This window comes from Nicotiana tomentosiformis, chromosome 8 (assembly GCF_000390325.3).
Source record: "Nicotiana tomentosiformis chromosome 8, ASM39032v3, whole genome shotgun sequence".
NCBI classification, from domain to species: domain Eukaryota; kingdom Viridiplantae; phylum Streptophyta; class Magnoliopsida; order Solanales; family Solanaceae; genus Nicotiana; species Nicotiana tomentosiformis.
In genome coordinates this window covers 69,161,993-69,181,359 of record NC_090819.1, presented here as the reverse complement: position 1 = coordinate 69,181,359, position 19,367 = coordinate 69,161,993, and the positions used below count along the sequence as shown (strand labels likewise).

At 36.7% G+C, this 19,367-nt stretch overlaps 2 protein-coding genes across 5 annotated transcripts; one reads left to right on the top strand and one right to left on the bottom strand.

The window, feature by feature from the left end:
- Positions 1–1,175: 1,175 nt before the first annotated feature.
- LOC104117234 (zinc finger BED domain-containing protein RICESLEEPER 1-like) lies at positions 1,176–8,437 on the top strand. 3 transcript variants are annotated; one of them, XM_009628258.4, is made up of 5 exons: positions 1,176–1,540; positions 2,849–2,907; positions 3,432–3,496; positions 4,083–5,746; positions 7,856–8,437. In XM_009628258.4, exons 3-5 carry the CDS (start codon positions 3,436–3,438, stop codon positions 7,889–7,891), a joined length of 1,761 nt encoding a protein of 586 aa, XP_009626553.1. In that variant the 5' UTR covers positions 1,176–1,540; positions 2,849–2,907; positions 3,432–3,435; the 3' UTR covers positions 7,892–8,437. The 3 variants fall into 3 exon arrangements, with proteins under 3 accessions (XP_009626553.1, XP_009626554.1, XP_009626555.1); XM_009628259.4 differs by lacking the exon at positions 2,849–2,907; XM_009628260.2 differs by lacking the exons at positions 1,176–1,540; positions 2,849–2,907 and adding an exon at positions 2,914–3,061.
- A 652-nt stretch (positions 8,438–9,089) lies between these two features.
- Positions 9,090–18,663, bottom strand: LOC104117233 (pre-rRNA-processing protein las1). 2 transcript variants are annotated; one of them, XM_009628257.4, is made up of 9 exons: positions 18,392–18,663; positions 18,189–18,280; positions 17,819–17,890; positions 17,030–17,136; positions 16,513–16,568; positions 13,947–14,106; positions 12,731–12,802; positions 11,816–12,109; positions 9,090–10,183 (listed from the first exon to the last, which is right to left on the bottom strand). In XM_009628257.4, exons 1-9 carry the CDS (start codon positions 18,557–18,559, stop codon positions 9,309–9,311), a joined length of 1,896 nt encoding a protein of 631 aa, XP_009626552.1. In that variant the 5' UTR covers positions 18,560–18,663; the 3' UTR covers positions 9,090–9,308. The 2 variants fall into 2 exon arrangements, with proteins under 2 accessions (XP_009626552.1, XP_018633489.1); XM_018777973.3 differs by lacking the exons at positions 18,189–18,280; positions 18,392–18,663 and adding an exon at positions 17,977–18,041.
- Positions 18,664–19,367: the final 704 nt, after the last annotated feature.

Sequence of the window (19,367 nt, the reverse complement as noted above, 5' to 3'; positions counted from 1 at the left end):
ACAGAGCTATTGAAACTGTCAAATTCTGATTCCAGGGTCGTTTTCTTAAAATATTGACCGAAATCAAACTTAGCATTTGAAGGCCAACTTAAGGAACCAAGTGTTCTAATTTCAATCCGAACACTTCCAAATCCCGAACCAACCATCCCCGCAAGTCATAAATTAATAAAAAAATATACAAAAAATTTTATTTAGGAAAACGGGGTTCTAAAAGTCAAAATGACCGGTTGGATCATTACAATATTTGAATCTGCCATTCTCTCCCCCCCCCCCCCCGGTTTCATCTTCTTCCCCAACCCCATCCTAGTTTTGTCTACCCCTTATATTTCACCTCTCCAACCCCCATGACTAAGAAGAAAAAGAAAAAGAAGAAGAAAAGAGGAGGTATTGGGTCTTGTAAAAATCACCATTATTGACATTTTGAAAAAGCTCAAAAATTTAATCGGGTCTTGTTGATTTTGGTGTTCCATGACCTAGAAAATTAGTTTGAATTCGTGATTATTATTGAGTAAAAATTTACTAAAAATATGCTTAAAATTTGGTGATTAATTTTGATAAAATTCAAAAAATACTATTAATAAGTTTGAAACTTTGGGTTTGAGCTTGAATTTGAAATTTGTATAAGGATTTATGATGAATATTGTTAAAACTTGTTAAAAATCAGCAAAGAGTTTGAATCTATAGTTAGGAAAGAAGGTGCTTGTGGTGGAAGGGTTGGTGGTAGTATGGTGGTAGTGGAGAAGATGATGGGGTTGGGGAGATGAGGAGGGGGCGGGATTTTTTATTTTCTGTATTATTTTTCTTTGGGAAGATGAGGAGAGGGTGTGGGGTGTGGGGGGCAGAGGTTTTTTTTCCAATTTTTTTTTCTCGATTTATGACGCGTGTCAGATGTTGATTGGCGCGTGTAATAGCAATATTTAAGCAGATGTGGTCAAATACCGAAGTGGTGTGTAATTGATACATCTTTCAAAATTTTGGTGTGTTATTCACATATTTAATAGCTGTGTTTGGGGACAAGGTCGAAAAAATGACATAAATCGTCCCTTATCTTTAAGAGTAGGTTTATGATAGTCCCTTAAATATGCACTTACCATTTTTAGTCCTTTAAGTATTCAAAAACTTATCAATTTTGGTCTTCGTCTACTTTTAACCAAGCACCGTCAGTTTATTTTTATAGCTTGTCGTAACGTCGAAACATAAAATAATTTAGCGTTTTGTCTTTTATTTCTCTCTCCCCGTTTCTTGTTTTCTCCCAAATTATTTCTCTCTCCCTGTTTCTTTTTTATCTTATCTGAGCAGTGGGTGGCGGCGACGGAGAACGGGAACTGGTGGAGATAGGGATAGAGCTATCGCCCTATTTCTTGTAGGGTTTATGGCGGCCCATAACATCTCTTTCTCGCCGGTCCAACCCATTTTTCAGAACCCCTTTTCCCTGCTTTACTGCGATGAAGATTGTCCGCTATCTGAGCCTTTCATTAAATTGGCGATGAAGGCTGTGAGGACTTCCCCAAAAAGGGCGATAAGGGCCTCCGATCGTGATGTAAGTTACAAGTTGTTCAGCTGAATAATAAATATTGCAATTGTCTTTCTTAATGTGTAGTAGTATTTTGTGGTTCGCTTTACATTATTAATTTAAAGGCAAGCAAGGATAATAGTCCTTTGTACTTAATTATGTAATAAAAGTGTCACAATGGTTGACTATTTTGTATTTTATTTATTCGGAGAGCATATGTCTTTGGTCATCATTTTATTTGAGTTAATGTGATATGCTAAGCAAGTGGAATACTAATAAATAATCATGAAACTGCAGAAAATATTATTGTAAAATAAAGAACACAATTGAGCCAAAAATATAGTGTCATTTTCATGTTAATAAATACTCATTACATCAATAAAACAGTAGAAAACCGTACAAAATTGCAAAAAAAAAAAAAAAAAAAAACAGCATAAAACTAGAAAACCCATCATCAAATTGCAAAAAACAGCAACCAAACTGCAGCAAAAATCAGCAACTGAACTGTACAAAAAATGAGCACCACACTGCACCACAACCAGCACCAAACTACGCCAAAAATCAGCAACTGAACTACACAAAAAATGAGCACCACACTGTACCAGAACCAGCACCATACTACGCCAAAAATCAGCAACTAAACTGCAAAATCTGCAATAAACTGGAGCACTTCACTTTGTTGAGTTGAATGCATATTAGCTTGGGTCTCTGAAACTCTTCGACCCTGGATAAATAAATAATATCATTACACAAGTTGAACATAATTATTTGAGCGTAATATTCTATAAGTTAAACAAAAAAATACTGGTAGTTTTGTTGGAGGAGATGATGAAGATGATTCCCTTAATTGCTGAGTAACATTATGAGAATCAATCTGCCCCAAATTATATTTGCAAGCCCTTTTGTTATGTTTAGTATTGTGACATATATTCCATCCTAAAGTTTTCTGCTTTCTTCTCATTTTTGTCCTACTTGCTCTCGCCCTCTTAAAGTTATTATGCAAGTGTCTTAAGTTATTAGGATCAAGCCCAATAACAGTAGGACGGTAGCTCTATCCCTTACTCCATCGGTTCCAGTTCTCCATCGCTGCCTTCGCCGCCACCCACTGCTCAAATAAGATAAAAAAGAAACGGGGAGAGAGAAATAAAAGACAAAGAGCTAAATTATTTTATGTTTTGAGCTGGGGCAAGTTGTTAAAATAAACTGGCGTTGCTTGGCTAAAAGTAGACTTAACCAAAATTGATAAGTTTTTGATTACTTAAATGACTAAAAACGGCATATTTAAGGGACTATCGTAAACGTATTCCTAAAGATAAGGGACCATTTTTGTCACAGGTAAAGTATGTATTTTGACGACAACATCTGAAAAAGCTCTGTTTCTCCATAGAAAGCAGGTCTTCAATCTTTACTCATCTATTGTCATTGTTCTTCTGAATAATAAATATTTCCAAGTTTTTCTCATATGATGTTATATCAATCATGCACTTGCGGCTTTCTTTTAAAACGGTTTTTCTAGGGTTCTATACTTAAAAAGGGTTCTGTAATAAGGTTGTAAACGCTCTTGATAAATTACCAGTTTGCTGTTCCTTAAGTCGTCGTTTGAATTTTGATTAACACTTAAACTCTCAATCTCGTCTTTTCCCCCCAAGATTCGTCTCTTTTTTACTTTTATTTTAAGTGTAGAAACAAAGGAGTAAAAACTACTTCTTCCTTCCAAAATTGTGTGACTTTACTTATTTTTTTTCCTAGAGTTAAACCCATTTTATTTCAATTTTTCTATATCTATTTTCTAGAATTTTTGATGTTTTAATTGAAGAAAAGAACTTTCAATTTGGGCAATTTTTTATGCTGTACCTGTATCTGAGAATTTGACATCACACATGCTTCAACCATCTAATTTGATTTTTCTTAACTGCAGTTTTATGAAACGGGGAATGACCAACGGAAAGCGGAAAACACTCTGTGACTTCTTTCCTGGATCTGGTTCAATTCTTCTTTTCTTTTACTTGATTTATTTGTCTTCCACTGTGATAATGCAAGCGTTACTACACATTAACAGGTCATTTGGTTCACATACTAGTTATGCGATATTATGATGCAAGGATCATTATGCTGTGAATAAAATTAGAAATGATAATTATTAGTTGAATAATGGAGTTATTATTATCAAAAAAAAGTTTATTAATGGAGTTATTATGAATGATAATACAGGGAATATAATATAGGGAGTACTTACTTTAAGGAGATTTTTGTCTTTAAATACTTGTATCCTGGTATTGCTAATACAAGTTTATTTTTTCACACTCTATCCCTTATGATTTAATATATCAATTCCTACATAACTTAATGTGGTTATTTTTTTAATATCATCAACCAAATCCTACATTAGTTATAGGGGGGTCATTTTATTTCCTTCATGGTCAACCAAATGCTGCATAAGTTATCGGGGATTATTTTTCTAATCTTCCCACCAAACACAATTATTTTATACGGAATTTTATGTTGGCACTGTTTTTCATAATCCCTCCAACCAAATGGCGCGTTATTAGTTATTTATCTCGTTTTCCAGATGAACCAAGGAAGGGGAAAGGTCATGAGTGTGGACCAAGAAATGCAAATCTCAGGGAAGAGGGCAGTAGTAACGTTGGGAAAGAGCATGTTTTCAAGGAAGAAACAGCTTATCGAGCTATGGCAAGGTTTTTCTGTCAATCTGGTATATCTCCAAAGTCAATAGAAAACGTGTACTTCAAAAACTTAATTGCTTATCTTAATCCACAAACTCGTTTTTCATCTGCCATTCTCTCACGGTATTGCTTGAAATTGTATGAGGAAGAGAAAGCGAGAGTTAAAGAAAATTTGAGAAGCTTGAATGGACGGGTTAGCCTCTCAGTTGAGAGGTTAACGTATAACAAGTTCCATGACTTTGGCTACTGGCGTTCCTCGGATTTTGAGGAAAATTGTTTTGATTTCATTTGTTTAAGAGTCCATTTCATTGATGAAGACTGGAAGCTACGGAGTTGGGTTATTAACGTTAGATCTTTTGGTGCGTATGACGATTACATTGGCGAGACAATTAAGTGTCTTTCAGATTTTGGTATTGAAGATAAAGTATCTGTTGTCACTGTGCATAGCTATCTGGACTTTGATGAGATTATTGAGGTCATTAAAAGTAAACTTCTTGAAAAGAAAAGGCTCCAATTAGATGGACAATTGTTTCGCGTGTCTTGTTGTGCAGACATTTTTAGTTCAATGGTGAAAAAAGCATTTGGGATGATAGAGGATTTAATCAGTGACATTCGACTCATAGTATTTTGGGGCAAATCACTACCAGTTTGGAATGTGACATTTCATAAATTAAAGGAAGCTTTGGAGTTAGAGGCTAAAGGAGAATACTTGAAAGATGATTATAAGGATTATGATATACCTTCGCCCCAAGAGTGGGAGAAAGTTAGGGGAGTATGTAAACTTGTAGGACATGTCTATACTGCAGCAGAAGTGCTATTTATGTCAAAACGTCCCACTGCAGGTCTCTACTTCCACAATCTCAATAAGCTTCGATTTAATCTGATGAAAGAGTTTGTGAGTTCAGATGAATTTGTCAGAAATTTAGCCAACATTATGCTGAAAAAGTTTGACGAGTATTGGAAGAATATATATTTGGTGTTGGCTCTAGCTACTATTATGGATCCACGCTACAAAGTGAAGTACTTAGATTTCTGTTTCTTGAAGTATGAAAATAACGATCATTTACCGCTCACATCTATCTTGGAGGCAATCCGAAGCCTTCTCGATGACTATGTGGTGCACAGGTCCACAATGGAGTATCCTATGAGCGATGACGATTCTGACACGGGTGAAGATCTCCTTGAACCAACGGAAATTGTTGATGATCCTAGTTTTGGATTTGACTGTTCAGAAGAGTTTAGCAAATTCATCGAAACAACTAGTCAGCCACCAAAGTCAGAAATTGACTGCTATCTAGAAGAACCTATTGTGCCTTGGACTAAGAACTTTGATGAGTTGAGTTGGTGGAAAGCTGCAAGCCCTAAATATCCTGCCCTATCAAATTTAGCTCGTGATCTTTTGTCAATTCAATTGTCTCTTGTTACAGGCTATGATGCTTATTTTACAGATGTGCGTGAACCTGATAGCCACGTGACTTCCCTGGAGTCAGATTTAGTGAATGCCTTGATGTCTACCAAAAGCTGGTTTGATAAACAGCGTCGTAATGCGGTAATCACTGATTCTTCTGTTCTCATCCATTCGTTTCTTTCATTATTTAGTTCTTCCTGATTAAATGCTAGAAGTGGAGACGGATGACTTAATACGGATATATCAAACCAATTCTCTTTTCTGCTACACGTAGTCTTCTAGCTCACTTTAAAATGTGGGGTTTCTTCTTTAAGCTGTTGTGCTAGTGAGCAGATTGAGATTTGAACTTTGTGCAGTTACTACGAGCAGGGTCATTATGGTACATATCATGTCTTATTTATAAAAGAAAAAAAAGGAAGCCATTTCTCAAATTGCAACCAAGCAATAGGCGGAAGATAAAATGTTGAATTGGCGCAGCACTTTTGGTACATATATTAATGAGCCAACTCGGTCCTACTCCCTAACAGGAAAAGGGGGCTGATGATCCATGTGAATCTCTTTGAATGTCTATCTCTCTCTTACTTCAGAATTGACTGACGATGTTCATTCTTGTTATTGAACTAGAAAAGAACTTTGTCGTTGTGAACTCAGATCTCATCTGTTTCTCTTTCGACCCAAAAAGTGAAAACAGATTTGATAACCACGCCCAATGAGCTTTAGACTGCTTGTGGTTCAGTGATCCTCAATGCCTCGTGGGGAAAATTAACTCCAAAGCAAACTTGATTAGCAAAAGACAAGAAATATTACTGGGTGAGGGTCTCGACGAGCCAGAGGAACAGACCCCGATGCTCAAATCAATTATGTTTCTGGGTCCTCTATATGGTTTTTGAAGCTATAGAGTGGTTGCTTTTGGTTTGTCACTTCTGACAATTTTATATAGCTGGATTTATGGGTTACCCTTTAACAGAGGCAATGAGTGTATAGGTACTCATTCCTTCAACTCGTGATAGATTGAACTTGTTATGGCATGAAAACAGTATTTTCAGGCTTATAGTTCAGTATTAAGATAGCATGAAACATCTTTTCATTGGATACAGAATCTAGTCAAAACAGTCTTGAGATTCACTGTCAAAGCCAATAGCTATCTACTCCAGAAAATCTGTCACAACAACAATACATACAAAGTTTGCAGACGCGGACTAACTTCTACTTATTAGGCGACTGAAGTGCGTGAAAGGAGCTCTTAGGCTAGAGGCCGGGACTATCCAATAAGGTATACAGCGTGGCCGTAGCCTTGCCAAACATTATCTTTGAACTGAGCATGCCATCAGGTAAGAGTAGGCAAGGAGACAATAATTTCATTGGCTAAAATAGAAGCTTAAAATTGAAAAGCTCTTCAATAGTTGCTTGTTAGGTTAATCTGACAATCAAGTGACACCAACAGTTGAAATAGCATGTGGGTGTGAAAAGTCAGTGTCAAACCTGGGTAATGGCCCTTCTGCCTTGCTGCTTCACATCAAAGGCAGAAGTTGATCGCATATCGCAGGGGTCACCTGTCAATGGACGCTCCCACTTCTTGATTATTGGTTATTAACATCTTATTCACGCTTCTTCAGTATATACAACATTATCCTTGGATTGTATAGCTCAGAAAAATAATGAAGATGTGGATTTAATTCGGCAATGACAAACGTTATCCGCAAATGACCAGAATGGTTTGAGCAGAGACTTGTGCGATTTTGTGCTTGCTTTTATGGAGTTTCATTAGGATATGTCTGACTGTTAAATTTCTTATATGTATATTTTCCATGCTGAAGGAATGAAAGGTTCACTTTTCTGCTGATATTTGGTACCTTTTGTTCTCCAACTCAAAACTTTCAATGTTTAACATCCAAAATTAAAGCACAGCTAAAAACTTTCTCTTCCTTTTGCGGTGGGAAAGAAGTCTTGTTGCTCAAAACTTGGTCGAAACATCACCAGCATCATGTAGTCAAAGCTAGACTTCTATTTCAATTATCATAGCATCGTTCTTCTAGTTGCATTATCTTCTAGTTGATGATTCTCTAGTCTAGATCATAACTCAAAGTCTTGCATTTGATGTATTGGAATATTTAACTCAAAGCCTTTCCGTGTTTGCACCATTCTTATTTAGATGTTCCATTGAGGTCTTTGCTAACATCTCTTTTCTGTTCTCTGTAATTTAACTCTCTTCTTGTATGTTGTACTGACTCAACTTTTGCTTTCATGCAGATGGAAGCTGAGGGCTCAGCAGTGCAGAATAATTGATTTGAGAGGAACTTTTTCTTTTTGTTGGAAGATTGAGTTTCCAAGAAAGCCTTTATTAGGATAACTTCCTATCTGAAATAGTCCATTGTGATCCTTAGGTGGAATGCTAGCTATTATTGCAGCTACTTCTTCACCCCAAATGTTAAATAGCCCAGGGAATCTTTATTTCATCAGATGTTGAGGGAAGAGTAGTCAATCTGGAGAAAATCTTGAAAGTATTCAGCAGCAGAGACTCTGAAGGATGAATGTGAAATTATCTTAGGATAAGAAATTGAAGGAAAGAGCAATACTTCCAATATGAGGAATCGAATAGCGAACGGATCCTATGGTTTGATATCTGATTTAAGTTAGGGTCTATTAAACTGACTCAAAGTTTGGAGTCTCTAAAGGCTTATTAGACCAGACAGAGCTCCATCCACAGACCACACGCATTGTCGAGATTCCTTACATGTATTCTTGTGAATCTTGCGAGAAATATTTTCCATAGACCACACCCATACCACTGTCGTATAGCGAATAAGAAGATTGACAGTTGTCTCTGTGCCATTTTGAGGGATGCAAGGCGCCACCTTTTAAGCTAAATGCTGCTTTGATGTAACATAAGGTGGAGTGGTATGTTCTCCATGATCATGTTGATTGTCGTCTGTCCAGAATTCTTCCACAAAATCCTGTGAAACAATATATATATATGGAGAGACCTAAGAAGAACCACAACAGGTTTGGATAAACAAGTTGGGAGTGATGGGGGTAGGGCAGGGAATGGGATAGGGTTGGGTTGTAAGTGGGCGTGGAGGTGGGGGTGTGATTGGGAGGGGGTGGTGGGGGTAGGGGTTGAGGTTGGGAGCGGAGGGGAGGAGGGGTTAGTGAGGGTGGGGAATAGGACGGCGAAGATTGGAAAAGAATTCTGGAAAATATTTTCCCCAATTGAAGGATAAGTTCATGAGAAACATGTTTTTCAAAACATTTAAGCCAATCAAACATAAAAAAGTTAGAAAATATTTTTCATCATACCAAACACACCTTTTGTTTCGAACATTTGTTATTAATAAAATCAATAGTATAAATATCATTAGCAGCTGGCGATGGATAAAGAGAAGTTTATGAGTAACAACAGAAACAATAGTAAGCACATATCCGTCACCTATGAGTGATACATGTATTAATATTACACTTAGAATTTAGTATAAAACAATGTCAATTGTAGCATAATCAAATTTATAGTATTAATATATAAAAATTAACAGTGGTGTTAAGCAGGTAACAGAAAAATTAAAATTTCTTGGAGATTACAAGCAAAATCCATTGACAAAAAATTTTACAAGCTGCAAAATTGGTGGCAGACGTGCAACACAAGCAGAAACCTTTTCATTTTGCTCTCACCCCCTGCCAAAGCGAAGCCGTCTCACAAGGCTTTTGATTAAATCAAAATCTTCACAGATCTTGCAATATCTTGCAGCTCCTCCGTTGAAACCTTTTTCCAGACTCCACCAATCAGCAGGTGGCCTTTTGAACCTTCCAAAGGCATGTCGTCGTTGCCATTTTTATCCGAGAGAGAATCCCTGTCGTTGTTGCTATCACCAGGCTCTTCTGTCTTCCTCATTTTCTTAATACTAGGATGGTCGTCCAAGCATTCAATCGCAGAGGAAGCATCCCGCTTGCATCCACATTTATCAGTTTCTGGGATTTCATTGTCGGATGATTTTGCAACTTCTGCTGAATCATCAACAAAATCAAGAATCGGAAGGCGGCCAGTAGAACCAAATGTATGGGGCAGCATACCAATGGGGCATGGTTTCCATGCTTCTGCAACTACCCATCTGCTCCCGGCATCTGCTGTCTTCACGTTATTGCCCTTCACAACTCGGCACTTAATTAGTTCTAGCTTCTGAGCAGCCTGGCGAAGAGAATCTTCCCCCCTGGATAGTAGGAAGCTTTCCGAAATATTGGTGAAAGGATCCGAGTGAATAATCTCTGAATCAAATACGCTCAGTGAGCAGAGCTTATTTAACTTATGGAATAAAGAACTCCTTCCCATAATCTGAGCAATGACAAGAGCTGAATCCATCAGCTGATTATTGGTGTGAGAGGACAAAAGTAAACATTTACGTAATATTTGTTGCAGCGTTGCCTCTGGAAGACCAAGTTTTCTTGAAGAATCTTCCCTGTAAGCAGCAGAATCACTACGGTTAAGAGGCTTCAGTGTCTTCAGATTTCCAACTACCTCTTCACACAGATAGAATAATAGTTGAATTCGGAGAGATTCATTTTCATTTTCTAAAAAGCAATTTTCACCTGACAATGATTCATTAGAGAAACGAGTCATCAATAAAACGCTAAAACCCATTTTGTTAGACAAGCAAATAAAATTAAAATAAAACTAGAGAAGCATCATAGCAACTCTGGTTCAACTAAGATCAACTTCAAATGCACTCTGCTCAACTAAAACACCCGTGGCTCGTCTGGTCTCTCACATAAGAAAATATAACTCGGCATAAAACTTAGCATTACTAATACAATCATTCTAGCCTCTACATTACTAGTATAATGTCTGGTCACCATTTTCATTTGTCCATAAATAATACTACTTGCATAACTTATAAGAGAATCTACATAACATTTCATAACGGATAGAATATCGAATAACAACAACATACCCAGTGTAGTCTCACAAGTGGGGTCTGGGGAGGGTAGAGTGTACGCGGACCGTACCCCTGCCTTTAATCTAAGTTGCTCGGACTCGGGTGCGGGTGTCCGATACGGGTGCAGATCTAAAGGTCAGATCCTTCGTGATCTAAATTTAAAGATTCGGGGGTACGGATCCAGGTACGGATACGGGTGTGGGATTCGGCTAAAAATAATTTAATTATTTAAAAATAGAGTTATAAAAATGTCTAAATTATGAGACATTATGTGAAAAACTTACAAGGTATTCCGAAAAGGAGAAAATATTGAACAAGAGTAGAATTTTAGAAGGAGATAAAAGGAAAAGGACTGACATAGAAATTTATATATACAATGTATTCCATTTTCTTCCATATCACCAAAGCTTTTGATTTGTTTTCAAAAATCATTGTGTCTGTCCCAAATTTCTCCGTTGATTTTGGTAAAAGTACCCAAAATCGGTTGACCAGATCCGACACGGATCTCACACCCATACCCACACCCACGTCGTGTCGACACGGGTGCGGCACTGAAAGTGAAGAGTTCGAGCAACTTAGCCTTTAATAGAATATCAAATAAGAATATTCATATTTGGTAAGACAAGAGTGGGTTGCTCTAGTGGTGAGTACCCTCCACTTCCAACCAAGAGGTTGTGAGTTCGAGTCGCCTCAAGAGCAAGGTGGGAGTTCTTGGAGGGAGGGAGCCGAGGGTCTATCGGAAACAGCCTCTCTACCCCTGGGTAGGGGTAAGGTCTGAGTACAAACTACCCTTCCCAGACCTCATTAGTGGGATTACACTGGGTTGTTGTTGTTGTTGTAATATTCATATTTGGTAAGAGCACCTAAAGTGAGAAATACAATTGAAGTAAGGCGCCTTGTTTTAGCATATAAAAACATTTAAAGCTAATTCTGGAATTTGGTATTAGAATCTCCGCTAAACAGTTTTTATGCATATCATCCCTCTATATATAATGCCTGTATCACTAGTTTGCGAACCAACCGACCGCTTGAAGCATTTGGAGTATTTAGCATAGATGAAACGAGATCTAAAGGGAAATCCAGTCAAAACACACTATTTAATGTAGCTCCCAGCGCCTAGTTTATCAATTTCAAAGTTGATTAACTGCATACGAGAACATGCATAATTCCATGTTTCTGAGTCCCAGGCATATTACTAAGTGCATCTTACAACAAGACCAAGCACAAGTAATAACGGAAGTGAAAAAATGCTGCCTTAGATGTCTCAAACCAGAATTTCACTTACCAAGTTCATATTTCATGGCCTCCAAAGTCTCGATTTTGTCAAGAGCTGCCTGCAGAAGAGTCAGAAGCAACTCTGGTTCTCTATTTGACAGTTTTTTCAGTATTGGTTTCCAATAATCATATGCACTTTGGCTGTCAATGATTCCATGGAATTTCAAAGCATTCACCAACTCCCCATTTGGGGAATCTAATGGCTGCAGCATAAGTTCCAAAAGCACAGATATCACTTCGGAAGAAGAGGAAGTATATAATCGTAGAACGGCTTTGGTAGCTCTGGTAATCTGTTTCTTAGAACCTGAAACACAAATTATTCCAGAAAACTTAAGACCACCTAAAACACAATAAATATGCAGATGCTAAAGCATATGCCATCAATAATCAGTGCAAATCATTTTCATCAATTAAGCATCATACATAACAAACTTTGCAGGAAGCAACTCTATATTCTAAATACCATTTTGACTTTCAAGCCACACAGAATTTATACAGATATCACTGCACGAAAGTTAATTGACCAAAGATGCTAAATTCTACAATAACTAGAACCTTCGAAAAAACCTAAATGGTGGTAACTGATAACTGGACAGTCCTGAATCCTAAAGGATGTGACTGAGAGCATTTGTAATCCTCAAAGGATACACTAATTTTTTCAAAGCATCAACTTGCTAATGCACTCAGTGCATAAAATTGTCATTGTACGAAGCTTTAATAGTTCCAAGGTTTAATCCTCAGCTTTCCCAAAATAGTTACAAAGGAGGAAAGAGAAAATCACTGTAAGTGTCACTACTTTTGTGTGCGATAGATTTTCAAAACAGGCAGAGAAATTGTTCTAAAGCACACTTCATAAAAGCAGATGCAGCAACACTGCCACAGACATGAACCGTGGACTTAGAGACTTGAAGCTGAATAAAATTACCAGAACATGGTAGCAACCCAGAGGTGACAGGGAGAAACTTGTTTCTTGCACAAAGCTGGGCCAGTCTGATTCCTGTATAATAGAAACAAACTTATTGGAAAACTAGGAGAAAAGCCGAAACTTTTGCACTACTTATCTTTTCAAAAGGAAAAGGGAAACAAAAGAATAAGCCCAGCAAGAAGTTGTATTGGCTGATCATAATGTCAATCAACTCCATGTACAAAGTACGCTTCCTTTTCCTTTTCCTTTGTTTTTAATGAGAACAATTCCAGTTGCAGGACTAACTCAAAACCATTCAGCACATACAGGCGTGAAACAGTAACAAACTATGACAATAACTTCGCAATGGATAGCAAGAACAAAGATTACATAGCTGTGAACACTTGTTCAAGCAAAATATCAATGACGAAAAATGGGATCCTCCAGCGATTAGAATCAACACTTCTACACAAAAATCAGGAAAACTAACTATCAACAAAATCACGGTATCTTTTATGTTTTACCAAGACGATGAGAAAGAACTTGCACGGTTGCACCAAAATGAAAAGAAATAGTTCAATGAGATTTAAGAGCAAAATAGAGGTTCCATTCAGTGATGTGCCATCTAGTGAAATCCAGTTGCCATCCTCTGAATGTCTCAAAGGTGGAAGTACAGAGAGAAATAAGACGAGAAAAATAATGGGTGTTATTCTAAACAAATGGTACTTTTTAATTTTCGTCTGTTAGTTAAAAAACTGGTGCAAATCGTGATCTGTGAAACTTAATAGAATAGACAAATCATTAACATCTGGTAATTGTCTGATATTACTGGTCGATGTTGCAAGTGGAAAGAGCTTTCTCTTCATCAAAAGTGAATTGTGTAGCAAATTTAGTGACAGAATTTTTGAATGATTGTTTAATTTATTATGTAGATATGACATAGTATTTGAAAGTGAAACTATTGATGTGACCATTAATCATTTTCAAACATGAAAAAAATAATGAAAACACATCAAGGACAATCGTAATGGTGATATTTACATTCATACAATGTGCTTTAATGGTTTTAATTTAGATGATATTCATATACTCTGTACCCCACCTACAGGTGCTTACAAAAATACAATGTTAATGTACCGTCAAGGAGATCACAATCCTCATGCAAGAAGATTAAACAATGGATAATATCACTTGGCAAAACCACCATAATATAACAAGAGGTTAGAACTTCACTCACGCTTTTCTGAAGTACTCGATCTGGTAGTCTGCTTCATTTCCAATAAGGAAGCCATCTCTAGTAATCTGTGTTTGATTTCTTTCCTCAGATTGGCTGTTGGATCCCTTCGAATTGCTTTGCTTTGAGGTTCCCAATAATATGATTTCAACCAGTCAAGTGCCTGAAATTATTGACATCATTTAAAACATGATCCAGCTGGGACTTTCTGTTTGTCACTCGACTCACTCTTACAGACATGAGGAAAAGAAACTTAATGTGTACTCGTCACCATGTTTTATTTTTGGTTTACTACTTATTCTCCATTATATCAAATAGATTACCTTTTCCAGCTTTAATTTAATCAATTGTAGAAGTATAGAGTTTGGATGGATGACAGTAACTAAAGGTCTTGATGTGATTCAAAAGATTGTACAAGGCTCAAGGATAGAAATTTGAATTATTGGTATGGGGAAAGAAAAAGAAAAAGAAAAAGAGAGAACTACATTGTCCAGCCAAAACCCACATGCGCTTGGAATTTTAACAAGGCCACTGAATGCTCAGTCGTCGACTATGTTGCACGGAATCTTCATTTTAGTCGCCGCATCCGTGTTCACACGACATTGGTACTGGTAAGGGTGTGGGTTTCGTACCAGGTGTGGTCAATCGAGATCGGGTACTTTGACCACAATCCACGGACAAATTTGAGCAAAAGATGCTGCCTGCTAGTGCCTAGTGCCTACAACTTGAGAAATTCTTAAAATGAAAGATTGAATTATTAGCTGCACTCCACAACCACAGAATATTTCTCATAATTTAAGATATTTTTATAGATCTATTTTTCGAATTTTGAATTATTTTTAGCCGAATCCCCGCACCAATATCCGTACTTGGATCCATACTCCCGAATCTTAAAATTTAGATTATGAAGGACCCGACATCTAGATCCGCACCCGGATTGGATACCCGCACCCCAGTCCGAGCAAACATAGGTCGTCGATATGGACAGTCAGCGGGATTCTGCTCCACCCAGCCCATGGACATGCCTACATCACATGTTGTCTAAACCATTGCAATCAAGTGCAAGGAAGGTTTCCAGCAAAGAGTTTCATCTTTATGACCCAATCATTATAGCATTTCAACACTTCTCCACAATGTCCACAGCGATTCAGTATAACAAATGTGATGCAAGATCATGCTTCCTTCAGCTCTCTCTATTTTATCTTCTTAAAATGTTTTTCATTCTCAAAAAAAAAATCATCTTCCAGAAAATGTTTCCTTCAGATTTTTCTTCTTCCACATCTAGTTGATACTTGCTAGGAAAAACCAAAGCAGCTAAGGTCAATCTCATTTACATTTATTCATAGTCTGAGAACCTGACATTGTTATCAAAGGCGAAAAGCACAAAAAAGCTCTAAGGTCTGTTGAGGCTTTAAGCGCAAAACGCAAAAATAAAGCGTGGGCTTTAAAGAAGAAAGGCGCAAATAGAAAAAAACTGCAAATATGTATGTGTAGTCCAACACTAATATCTATAAGCAAAAATATGGACAACGAAATTGAATAAAATTTACAGTAAAGTGAAATATCAATTGTTTAGTGTCGCTTCTTCAGGATAATGCTCATTGGCAAGGAAAAGTATGCCTTAGAGCCTTGATGACAATACTGAAGTGCGCGCTAAGCGAGGCAAAGCGTTCAACATGTTTTGAGCCTCGCTTCAAGGCTTAAGCGCGTTTTAAGCGCGCCTTTAATAACACTGGAACCTGAAAATATAATATTGTCAACTGGCAAGCTTCCCAGTCCAGATCAGATCAAAGATATCTACCACTCAAAAGCAGCTTATTCAGTTGATAGCCTGATATCATGCAATCAGAGATGAAACGTCATGTTCTTAGACCAAATAGTTCACTCAGTCGGCTCCAAATTCATTTTAAATCACTGCTGAAAACCTAGATCCCTTTTTTTGAGAAATACTGCAGAAAACCTAGATCCTACTAAAATAACAAGAGAAAATGGAAAACCTGCTGCTATCCAAGAGGATCTCATAAGTATTACTAAGGCAGAAAAAACTGCATCACAAGAATAACACGATCCACAAAGCTACAAAGAATACAGAGACTTAGGAATCAATCATTTTCCAATAACTAGAGAATGAGAAATCTATCGCTAAAGAATAGGATATGCTGCATGTGTCTCTTTTTATATAGGTGATGTTTGGACCAAATCGCAGCACCTCAGCTAATCTATTGGACAGCTTACCCAGCCTGCTAGCACAGGTTCCAAAGTGACCCTCCACACCGAGCCTGAAGCAAATCATCTCACACCTAGTGTTGCAGCTAGACTTTAGATTACAGCAAACATAATTTGGCCTCCTCTGATTAGTTTTATCACTATAAACCTCAATATCTCTGTATTTCTAGAAGAGAATCCATCACTACACTAAATACTACTATAAATGTCAAAGTGGAATGGAACTTCAAGAACCTTTTTATTGGATAAATAGAACATCAGGAATTCATAGCTTCGACTGTAATAATATAATAAACGACACATATTTAAGAAAATGGTTATAGAGGGAAAGAAAGATATCTACCTTGGTAGAGGCAAGATGGACCAATTGCAGTGAAGGAAGATCACGATGAGAGCCCTCTACAAGGAAATAGCAACCACTTTTAAGAAAGGAACTTTTTCAAATTTGAATTTCCGTTGGAAAATCATAAGCCACAGCCAAACTAATATTGCTAACTGATGCAATTAAGTAACATATCATATATAGCTTCCAATTATTTTAAGCCTACAGCAGATGCAGAAGGAGGACAAGTTGATGCATCTAATATGATAAATCTCTATTACTAGCTTACTCACTCACAAAGACTAATAATTTTACTCTTTTTTTGGTTAGCAATCTACTCGTTGATGCTATGTATAAACTGACTTACATTTTCTTTTTATGACCGAGAAATCCCTGAGGGCTAGTGGCGCATGGTTCAAAACTCGGTGGATAATGAAAACTGACGTACACTTTTAACAACTTTTTTTTATACGGCTGACTTACATATAACAATCAACAACTGCCAGTTTTGAAGTTGTAAATATGCATAAACACTCACCATGGCGAACATCAATCAGCATACGTGGAATTCCAATATCATTGGCTGCTTCACCTATTGAGATTTCTGTCTTCTTGCGGGTCTTCTCAACAACGCCATTTACAAGCCTTGAAAAGTAGTTATCATTATTATGCTGATTTTGCTAGCTAATAACGCACTCACCCACACACAGCTGCTATCCTAATATACCACCGTTTTAGCCACAACAACCTCACAAATAAGAGGGCAAAGATGAAAAGTTAACTAAAGAACAAACTTAAAAGTGTACAACGGGTATTTCGACCAACAAGACTGCAAAGAAAACACTGCTGATTGTGTCATTTTTTGTACTGTACATAATGAAAGAGAAGATTCCATAACTATTAGAATGATACGAGCCGTGGAATACTTGCATCAGGGTAGATTGCCTACATCACATCCCCTTGGGGTACGACCCTTCCCCGGACCCTCCGTGAACACGGGATGCTTTGTGCACCAGGCTGCCCTTTTTCACTTGTATTTTTTGGTATAAAGAGAGAATAACTTGTTGTATAAGATAGTTGGGAAAATTTGATAGATGAATGTAGTTTAGCCTACACTTATATCGTATATACTTTTTCAGTCAATCTTGGTGTATACATGAATAAAATAAATTTATTTAACTTTTAAAAATACAAAGAAAACAAAGTGTAAATAACATCACAATTTTTTAACAATGGTGTTATATTACCATTAAAAAAAAGGGCATTCTCGCAAATCACACAAACGGAGGAAAATTTTCTTTAAAAAAAAAACTAGTGACAAATGTACCTCATAATTGCCATGCAATATAGCATAGAAAGCATTTCTTCTGATTGCAAAGCATTTCCACCTAGGTCCTTCCTGCAAAAAAGAATTACCAAGAACAATGTTCATTTTAGGACTCCCAAGCAATATACATAAGAGGATAAATCAACATAACAACTCACTCCTAATATATACTCCCTCCATCCCAATTTATGTAAACTTGTTTGACCAGGCACGAGCTCTGAAAAATCGAAACTTATGGTCTAAAACAAGACATAGATATTTGTATGGCTATAATGAAAAGCGAAAAGTTAAATTATTCTATCATTCTATTAAAAAGGAAAGTGTATCACATAAATTGGGACAAAAAAGGGTTGAATCAGTAAAGAGTGACCTGAAAAAAGCATCTTTTTGCTGAATTTCAATAATTGAAGCTGTAACTTCTACTGCAACAGGAATGCACCCTCTGCTCCTCCACGTCGATATCTAATATCCCCAAGAAAAAAGTATTCAATTCAAATTTATAGCAAGAGAAAAAATTATTAGGGCAAAAAAATAGAAGGAAAAAAGCGTTTTTTTCTTTTGGGAGTTATTTACCCTTTGAAGAGCAAAAGCAACAGAAGGAGGAGAAGAAGAGAAAAGGGAATCTCGAACAGAGTTCCATTCATCCCAGCTTATCCACGGCACCAATTTGAATCCCTGAGAGTTGGTTTCAGCGATTTCGTCGTCAGCTGGTGGTTCGATAAACCCTAGAAGAGACTCCATTGTAGAGGAAGTTGAGAAGAATGAGGGAGGAGAGTCCGAGGGTTTAAGGGGTTTAACTCCGGGCCGGACAAGAGGACATTTTCTGGCCCGGTTCAGGGACTATTTGATACACATGGGAATTGTCATTTTATACGATAGTATACTTAAAATATATAGTAAGAATTTCTATTCTGTTTTATACAATTAATTTACTAGTGAGATAATTACAAGTAAATTTTTATGATTAATATCATTAATTGATAAAATAGTAGTATGTAATTTGCTTTAACATATTAGAATAAAATGTTAAATCTAATTTATCATGAGACTTACAATTTTCCATAAGGTAGCTCCAAATGTGTGGTGACAAAGCCATTTACATGAATAACAAGTTGGTTACTTATTTTCAACGAAGATTGGACTAACTAATAGAGTGAAAAGTCAGTTTAGTAATTTTACGAAGGGTGTCAAGGTCAAAATAATGAGTAAACTAGGAAGGTCCCGAACATGAGGATTGATTTAAATACAAGATTTTTGGGAGGTGAATGATTATAAGCATTTCATCTCTATTTTTATTGATTTTCAAAATACTAATTTGCAAATCCTTGCCAGAGATGTAAGCTATTTTGTTTCACTATATATCTTTGATGCCTCAATTATTTATATGAACATTTGAATGTGTACTAGAAATATGTTTACGTTTATCAATACGATCATGTAAAACATGATACGGATTCAATGCTTTATAATGAAGTGCTTAAATTATTTTCAGGTTATATAGGTAAATAGAGAGTCAACCTCAACTTCAAATTACATTTTATATATGTTC

Excerpts from the sequence above, each read along its gene's own strand:
- LOC104117234 (XM_009628259.4), top strand. The coding sequence starts at position 3,436 with ATGAAACGGGGAATGACCAACGGAAAGCGGAAAACACTCTGTGACTTC. Across the intron at positions 3,497-4,082 it reads TGACTTCTTTCCTGGATCTG|ATGAACCAAGGAAGGGGAAA; the intron begins GTTCAATTCTTC and ends CTCGTTTTCCAG. Across the intron at positions 5,747-7,855 it reads ATAAACAGCGTCGTAATGCG|ATGGAAGCTGAGGGCTCAGC; the intron begins GTAATCACTGAT and ends GCTTTCATGCAG.
- LOC104117233 (XM_009628257.4), bottom strand. The coding sequence starts at position 18,559 with ATGGAGTCTCTTCTAGGGTTTATCGAACCACCAGCTGACGACGAAATC. Across the intron at positions 17,891-18,188 it reads CAAAAAGATGCTTTTTTCAG|GAAGGACCTAGGTGGAAATG; the intron begins GTCACTCTTTAC and ends TCTTTTTTGCAG. Across the intron at positions 17,137-17,818 it reads TATTGCATGGCAATTATGAG|GCTTGTAAATGGCGTTGTTG; the intron begins GTACATTTGTCA and ends CTACTTTTCAAG.